The sequence below is a fragment of the Ammodytes marinus genome (assembly GCF_949987685.1).
Source record: "Ammodytes marinus genome assembly, chromosome: 8".
Classification (NCBI taxonomy): Eukaryota; Metazoa; Chordata; class Actinopteri; order Uranoscopiformes; family Ammodytidae; genus Ammodytes; species Ammodytes marinus.
In genome coordinates, this window is record NC_137212.1 from 22,393,085 (window position 1) to 22,402,527 (window position 9,443).

Consider the following 9,443-nt stretch of genomic DNA (forward strand, 5'->3'; position numbering starts at 1 on the left):
ACAGGCTTTTGACACTTGGTGGGCTCACCTGTGCTGCTGCAATGAATACTGAAGGTAGGCTGTGTCAGTAAGGGCGGCTGGCATCCTTCGGTCTCTTTAGCTGGACTTTCAACCGCTTCATTCCAATCTGAAAGCCATTCATGGCTTGAATAGCTGCCTGTGCACTAGCAGGGTTGTCGAAGCTCACGAAGCCTTTAGAAAAAGTAAAAACTCATTAGACCTTATTCAGAATGAAGATAATTACCTAAACCATTTAACTTGAGAACTGAAGTCAGTGTTTAGAGTTGATATCTGTTGCCAATGACACAACTGGCGGTCAGAAAAGGTGAGGGACATAAACAAACATCCTGTCTAGATGGTGTTATTGAGGCAGGTAGCACCTTTGAGTTGCCTATAGCCAATGCTCACTGTCCGTGAAGTTGTCCTATAAAGTTGTTTTTCTAAAGAAACAAAAAAAAACAGACTTGAAGAAGTTTAATATGTCAACAGTGTAGCCTACACCAGTGTGTTAGATTTATACCAGCTGCTTCTCCTTGTGCAGCAGAAAATAACCCGACCCTTGTGAGACCCCTAGACGCAACGAGTGTGGGGGCGCTACTGTCACAGGGCATCACTGTTGTGATGATGTCTCCCGCTTGACAGTTTTTGTCTGGAAGAGATGTAATATCAAGCAGTTTGTTTGGTGTTTCTTCATAGAGGCATGTAAGGGAGAGGTATACTGTGTATATATATATATCCCAAATTCAGAAGGTTAAGGAAGGTGGACTGCTGATTTTTAAAAGGATTGAATGGAATATGAAAAGATGAATGAATCACTAATCTCATAAGAATATTTTCTTTTGTAATGAAAAAAACAGTACCGAAGACAAGTTTAGCAATATTTGGTATTTTCCATCTTTGAAAAAATATACTGGTTACATGGGTTCTGCGTTCTGTCATCCCTACAAATATATTCTCTTTTTTAACTTTGCAATAATACTTTTCTGAACATTGCATTCCAAAAGAAGTAATGAGCTCAAGTGCAAAGTAGTACGGGCAACAAAAAAACACACAAGAGCAAACATAGTTCGCCACGACGAGAAGACACACAAAAACCCCTGAGACACACACCCTGCCCTCCTCAAACCTATGCTGAACATCCTGTTTTCATCATGTGTAAAAAAATAAATAAAAAAAGAAAGCCTTGAGGATTCAGTGACCAGAAACTGCAGTGAAGTGTGTCTCCGCTTGATGCGCTCCCCTGTGTCTGTGGTGTCATTAGGAACAGTCCATGACCCGTGAAAAACAGCAGGAGCCTCTCCCTCTCTCTCTCTCTCCTCCTCGTCCGCAGCCACCTGGGAGAGCTGTCTGGCCCGGCCCTGCTTGGCTCTGGGGTTTGGCCTATTAGGGTGGAAAAGGCTGGGCAGCGCCGAATGCAAGTCTGAAGAAAGCGTAGGAACGAGGGGAACGAAAAAATAAGGTGCCCTGCTAACCCGCCTTCAGGTTAACGCATTCTAGGTTGGGGGAGTGTGTAGATGAGATGCAGAGAAGAGGAGAGTATAGAGCTTTAGAGCTCTTAAGCCCCGCCGCACAGTCTCCTGTCACATACTACAAGTGTTGCTTTCTCTTGTTTCTCTCCGTCTTTGGCACCACCGTCAGTCTGCGTTTATCCCCTCTTTCTTCTTTCTAGATTAATTACACCGCTGCGCTCCCCTCCTTCCCCAGGCCTAACATTATGTTGTAAATGCATAGTGTATAAGTCAATACCGCAAATAGCTCCTCTTTCATGAATTTATATGTTATTAAGTCCCCCCAGGGAGACAGGACTGGCGATCAATTTTTTGCCCAGGGTTCTGCGGTTCCCTGAAGTGAAAACAAATGCTGATCCATAATTGTCTTTTTCCTCCCCCCCCCCCCCCCCTGCCTGCTTCCTCAAAGTTTGTATAAGCCCTGGGGCCTGTTGGGGTGGGTGGGTGTGTGTGTGTAGGCTGACGGAGCTAAATGGGACGTGAGGCGTGGAGGTGTGTGGATCAGCCTCAGTAGTGAGGCTATTGACAGATATTGGGGTTACAGAACGGTGACGTGAATGCTGATCCAGCATTTCAAGGTTTTCAGGTCAGACAGCTGCCAAACACAAGCAAGGACATGGGCTCTGATCGACTGCATCATGGCTAGTTTGGCAACAATGAAGTCAGCCCCCCCATGCCCCCCCCCCCCCTTCTCCCGTACAGCACTGATGCCAAAACAATCATCAATATGCAAATTGGGTCAGTCAGTCAAGGGGTAAGATCCTTCAATCCTCTACGTCTGGGTGCTGTCAAGTATCATCCAAATCTGCAGTGCCTAAGGAAATGTGTTTTAATAAATGCTGTGGAAATGTAAATTACACTGTAAAGCTTCACAACTTCGCTTTGAGATTTAACACAACAACCACGAATGTCTGCAAAAAAAACTATAAGAGATTAAACTGCAAAAACAAATTGTGTTATGTGCAGTGCACATTGCTATGTGCCCAACTCCAAAACTTCCATTGTAGATGTCCCTTTGGTGTATTCATTCAAATAGGATGTGAGGTCATTTTGCCTCTGCATTGCTTTCTACCTCTTTACATATTGAAAATCCTCCGCATCGAGAACGGAGCTTTATCCAAGAAGAGAAAGTCAATGAAAATGTTAATAGACCTACTACATTCTTCCACAATGTAACGTGTGTTGTGGACTTGATAGCTGTGTGTGTGTGTGTGTGTGTGTGTGTGTGTGTGTGTGTGTGTGTGTGTGTGTGTGTGTGTGTGTGAGTGGCAGGGAGAAACTCACCAAAGCACTTGCTCTGGTTGGTTGCCCGGTCCATGAAGACCTTAGAGGAGATGACAGAGCCGAAGGGCATAAACATCTGCATGAGCTCATTGTCTCCAAACTCCTGTGGCAGGTGGTAGATGAACAGGTTACAACCCTCCGGACCTGGACACAGAATGACAGACAGACGGAGAGAGAGAGAGAGAGAGAGAGAGAGAGAGAGTGTGTGTTCAGTGGATGAGGGGACAGATAGAGACAGCTGGGAATCTGTCATGTTGATCTATGCAGTCTTTCATGTCGACTAAATTAAGATAAGTGGAAATAGATTTCTCGGTACACGCGTCAGACATTATCAGCGCTGTAACATACAGTAACTGTCCTTTAACACGCGAGATCAAATTGAAAAGTGTTTTCTTCTTTGTTTTTCTGATATACCGTGTAGATACTGGGACATTTTTGTATTTACATTTAACCTACTTTCAGATTGAATGCTAATTTTTTTGAAAGGGCTAAATCTAGATGATATAACACATTCGCCCAACTAGTCACTATCTGCAGTTTGATCAATGTGCTGCAAAAGCAATCAATTTCCTGATTCTGCTTCTGTGGCAGCTGCCCTTTGCTCCCCATTTTATTTAAAAAAATATAGGACAGTGATAATTTTTTCTTTAGCGCTTGTTTAAAGCTATTTGGGTACACCACAGCATTAAAATATGTATATGTGAAATATGTATATGTTAAATAAATTAGGGCTGGATTGCTTTATAATACTTTAACAGCTCCTCTGACACAGATAGTACATATATATTTTTTGTTGTTGAAAAATTACAACATGGCCCATGCCAAGATAACTACTGATGAATTTGAAGCAGCTCACGCAACCTAAATGAATTATTATTGTTTAGAAATCATCACATTGTTGCGTTTTATTTCATCTTCGAGTAAGCTGTCAAAATGTCCACGATGCCCTACTTGCTAGACTTCTTTTTTTCTTACTTATTCATTTTATTTTGCATCTGGGTTGCAGTGCCACTTTTCACAGCTTTTATTATAGGCGCTTTAATTATTACTTATGAAAAAAAGAAAGAAAAGCATGGGTCAAAGTAGAGTCATACATGACCTATTTCCGAGATGTACTGTATAATAATAGTCGTATTAACATTCTTCGATCATGCTGTTGTTGTTTTATTACATCCATTACCTAAGATGAGATGTGAGCTGTGTTCTCCCGGCCCTCTCTCTCTCTCTCTCTCTCTCTAATGTATCCATTACAGAGCCGGAGATGTTTACGGTGTTAAAGTAATATTGCTTGTCTTCTTTATATGTCTATTACATGGGATGAGAAGTGTGTGGTGGTAGTAGAAGTAATAAAGTTCTCTCACCCTCACCTTCTCTCTGCTGTTGCTGCTGGATGACCTGGGGTGGCTGGGGCAGTGTCTGGCCAATGGGAGTCAGCGTGGTGGTTGGGTAGATGGCTGCAGATTGGTAGAGAGAGGCAGAGAATGAAGGGGAGAGAATGAGAGAGAGAGAGAGAGAGAGAGAGAGAGAGAGAGAGGTGTAAAAAAACATGGGGAAAAACCCACAGGGAATGGTGTCAAGGATGCTTAAGGTCGATCACACAAGCATATAACACGTGTAATCAAAAGGCTCTCTGATGTTCTGTTCTAAGGCACTGTTCTACTACGCCATCTGAATACATACAGCCTCACACATTATATATAACACAGCGGTTTACCCTGCGGTAATTGTCTCGCATAGCGGCAAACACACGTTTTTTGTTAAGAATTCACGGCAGATTGTGAAAGTCTCGGGGAAAAACACACCATAGCAAACCAGGCCCTCCTGTCTCACACCTGTGTATTGCTGTATTCCAGTGAAGGCTTGCTGGAGGGTGTCGGCAGCGGTGGGGCTCTGGGTGGAGTAGGGAGGCAGGCCATTGGTGTACATAGCTTCCACAGCGGGGTGCCCATTCGGCTGGTGGGGGATGCCGGTGAATCCGTTGACGAGTGGCGAGACGAGGCTGGGCACGGAGGTGGTGATGTTGGCTGGTGGAGAACTGAGGCCTGCTGGGGGGGGGAAACAAAAAGAAGGTTTTACCGTTAACTGGATCGTTAGCGCTCTGTCTTCACAGCTCCCCACGACACCGAAGACTATACCGCTATGTAATGGATTGAGATGTATAGGTAAGCGCACACACATATAGGCGTGCTTTCCCATTGATTTCCCAAACACTTTAGGCACTCACTTTATGCCCCAGAACCAACAAGCAGGTCAACACACACACACGCACACACACACACACACACACACACACACACACACACACACACACAGACACACACACACACACACACACACACACACACACACACACACACACACACACACACACACACACACACACGTGTGCACGCATGCACACACACACACACACACACACACAAATACACACATTACCATATATACACACACACACACGCACAAAGCTCCTCTCTAATGCAAGGACACGGGGTGCAATGAGAGTTTGAGAGAGGAGACCCCGTTTGTCGTGACACATCCTGCAGGATAGCTGGAAAGCCAACCTGTGAAAAACGAGCCTGTCCACAGTGTTTGTGCGATACCCTGCTGGCTCCTACTGCTCAAGATGATGAAACCGCTATGCAACTTCAGAGAGAGAAAGAGAGGGGGAAAAAGGAAAAGACCTGGACTACATATAGGCGGAGATTACAGGGGGAGATTTGCTTGAATGGGCAGGTAGCAACTTTTATACATCATAAAAAAGGACAAAATAACAACAGTTGGCAGTTTGACAAATGGGTGGGTCATAACATATATGCTACACGCCTGAAAGGCAGCTGCAGGATGGTTCATGAGCGGAATCGAAATTGGATGCTCCCTGTCCCCTTTCATTCAATGCATTTTAAAAGGACCCTCCTTTGGAAAGTGTTTCCAATTATGCCGGGAACATCAAAGTACCCATTTTGAGCAGAATCTCACTGTGCGATGGTCCCTCTAAAAGGGCTGCTCCGTGGCAAAGCATCCAAGCTCGCTGAAGTACAGCTCCCCTGAGGACCACCTCTCAATCTGGAAACGCTCGCCGTGATTGGACAGAAGGCTCAGGTTGTCACGGAAACCCTCCAGCATGCCATATCCCCACAATCTGGTGCCTGAGTAAAGAACCCCCCTGTGAGAGCTGGTCCAGATAGGGTAAACAATCCCATCCAGTACACACACACACACACACACACACACACTACATGCGCGGATATTTATGCTAATGCAACTGTAAATATGCTGCACATCACATTCTGAAACCTCCCACCACTGACTAATTTCATCTACACATACATATGGAATTGCCTTTGTTGTTTTCCTATGATTTTCCCCCCTCCTCTCCTCTCATCTCTTTTTCTTCTCCCTCGGCTTTTCCTGCTTCAACATTTAAGTCATGAGGAGGCCGACAGTCAGGCAGGCAACTGCAGTGACCAGGGGAATTGCCCGGGGTCCAGTGAGAGCTGTTGTGTCTTTTGCATTGGTTTCCTTTTTTTTCTTCCCCCCCACCCCCTTTTTTTTGAAGCCTCCCACCAATTGCTTGTTTCCTGCGGAGCTGTGATGAATTAGACTGCAGCTTCAGCCCATTCTCCTACCAGGGCCCAGGAGACTACCGCTCCTATTCTGAGGGCTAGAGACAGCTAGTCTGCTCGGGCCACACGCACTCTACTGTACCACCCGATAATGCACCCTCTCCATCATCAGGCAAATTCATTTTCCAAGGTTTAGCCAGTGCTGTGGGAGTGGTAACGTCTAAACGTTATGTGTAGCAGTTTGTAGTGAAAGGAGTATAGGAGTAGCAGTGGTGGTAGTAGTATAGTGTTGGCCCCTTACATGCAATTACAGGGTCAGCAGTTGGACAAGACATCCGCTGTACAGGAGAACACATGACAGAAGTAACAGATTGGGGCCACCTTGTCTGGTCCAGTTATCATGCTGGAGATGTCACAGCAACAGAATAACTATAGGAATCATAAGTAATAAAAAGAGCATTGATATACTGTATAAGCTCTGAAACATTTATGCTCAATAACTAAGCCAAACTGAATGTCTAGTATTGCTGGGATACACATGCACTGGATCAGAAAAAAAGGGGTGATGGTTTGAGGAAAAGACAATAAGCAACACAGGCAATAAAAACAATGATAACATGAGGAAGCCATTCATGTAGCGTAGTCATCATCTTTATCTACACTGTCACAATGGCCCAATCTCCAACAGGAGCAGACCCTGAGAATGTCCTCATTTGAGATGAGGAAGAATTTCCTACTAACCTGAGCTGGAAAATAACAAGCTATTTTCATTTTATACCTCAGTGGACATGTAGTTCTTGCATTGTGGGAAATTGTATTCACAGCCTGTTTACAAGACACACATAAGAAGGCCATGTGGCTGTCAAGAGTGTGATGCGTGTATAGGCCTGTAATAATGGCATGCTTTTCTCCACTCTGGTATTGGTGAATACGAAGCAAAGGGGCAGCAGAGTAAATAGTCTATGTAGCTCGCCTTTAACAGGCACCACAATTATCACTGCAAGGAAGCAGTATGCACTGCTAAACAAGACTTATATACGTCAATATGTGTATGTGTGTCACATATATTTCTGTTATGGAATCAATAATCATTCATGTTCTTGTAGGCCATTTCTTAGAGCAGCAAACTGTTGATTTTGCTCCTTGTAATGATTGGTTTCCCCAAAGTAGTCATCACACGCGACAGAAGTATTTATTATGCTAATTATACATTCAAGTCAACGATGAATGCTAAAGCCATACTGGAGAGTGCAGTCATTAGCAGCGACAGGACTGTCTTTCGCTGGAGCAAGCAATAAGCACTCAAAACAGATGCTTTCATCCAACTGATTTAAAATGTGATTCATTTAGACTCAAAGAGAAAATGTCTGTCTGGTCCTTGAAGTGTAAAAAAAAATATCTAAATATGGTAACATAACTCTTTCTAAAAGCCAGTTGGTGTACCTAGATGAATGGAAATTTGAATGTAGGACCGCCCTTACATTACTAATTAAGATTTGTGAAGCAAAGCCATATGTATATGTACTTCTGAGTTTGTTTCAACCTGTTTCATTCTCTAGTAAAATCATTGTAAATGAGATTGACGCATACTCTGTTCTGCGTTAGACAAAGGGCTAAGCTTACCAATAATGTAATCTACGACTACTTATAGGATATATAGGAAACCTTCCACTTAAGGGCCCTGAAAACATACTTTGGACACCATTTTCAATCATAATTAAATGACAGCGGCTGGGTTGAAAGTAACCAATGTCAATCAATTATGATCCAACCACAACCACACAGTCCTGGTGAAGCAGATTAGCTGTTAAAACCTTTTTTACTCTTAAATAGTAATTAAATTGTGTTTTCTACTTCATATTTTGCTTATTTAGTCATGAATATTGCTCTTAAATGCTTGGGTGAAAGAGCATTGGTGCCTTCATTAATAAGTTAACAACATTCCTCCTGTTTGTCCTCTCCACTAATGGCCTTGCTAATGTTTTGTGAGTTTGTAGGCTGATGATTTCTTGATGTAAGCTTAAGTGGAAACTAGCCTTAACAAATTAATAAATACTTGGGAGAGCAAATTAATGTTATTTTGATTAAGAAAAATAAAAGATGATCACTGGCCAACGTCTACCGAGAGACCAGCCTCCTGGGAGTAACAATGCAAACTGTGAAGTACTCAATGCCTAATCATCATCTCCCTTAGGCGACTTAGAAAAATGGGAGCTTCGAGGAAAGTTGCAACTTAATTGAACAGTCAAGCCACAATCAATAAAACATCAATACAGTCTTGGAGTCTACAGTTGTCCCCTTGGCCTGCTTGATAATAAAAGAAAGCCCTAATAAAAACTGCAGTAGACAGTGACCCTACCTACTCTCACTTCTGATAAGGTCATGTATGGTGTAAAACCAAATACTAGACATCCATACTATGCTCCCTTACATGGTTACATTCAGTTGTACCTACAATTAAGACACATCACCACTCTCCTAACCAAGCTCTTTATCATCCAGTCTCAACAACACCTCTTGGATAAAAGCTTCCTCAAATTTCCGCTCAAAGGGGGCGCCCTTAGCTCAGTTGGTAGGGCGTCCCCCCCATGGGCCTCGGCCAGCAGCGAACCTGGGTTCGATTCCAGCCCGCGGTCGTTCTCTGCATGTCACTCCCCTCTCTGCCCCATTTCAACTCTGTCTCTACACTATCAATAAAGCATAAAAATGCAAAAAAAAAATTCTTAAAAAAAAGCTTTCCAGTGTAAGAGAGATACAAAACATTGGTATCCAAGCCATAAAGGGCAGGATACATACACTCCTAAAATACATATTCATTTAATGCAATATTAACACTATTTATAGAACATTTGTGGGTTGCCTTCAGCTAATGTATAAAGTGAACTATGTAAAACGTGAACCATTGACCTTCAGTAGTTATTACAATGTAGGCCAACATACTTAATATACAACTTTCCTCCAACTTTCGCCTGTGGTCCTGTCTGCTCCACTGTTGAGGCTAATGTACATACAATGCATTGACCCTGCCAATGTGCCTGGCTTACAGATCCCTGAGCAGACCGGCTGGGCAGCTTCAGTTGTGAAGTTC

At 43.4% G+C, this 9,443-nt stretch overlaps 1 protein-coding gene across 1 annotated transcript in view; it reads right to left on the minus strand.

The window, feature by feature from the left end:
• Positions 1–64: 64 nt before the first annotated feature.
• celf5a (cugbp, Elav-like family member 5a) overlaps positions 65–9,443 on the minus strand; it is a gene marked incomplete at both ends in the record, with an annotated part of 184,611 nt that continues 175,232 nt past the window's right edge. The window contains 4 exons of the mRNA XM_080032461.1: positions 65–192; positions 2,793–2,936; positions 4,160–4,246; positions 4,625–4,837. Coding sequence (XP_079888587.1) covers positions 65–192; positions 2,793–2,936; positions 4,160–4,246; positions 4,625–4,837 — 572 coding nt within the window. The remainder of the gene's footprint in view (positions 193–2,792; positions 2,937–4,159; positions 4,247–4,624; positions 4,838–9,443) is intronic.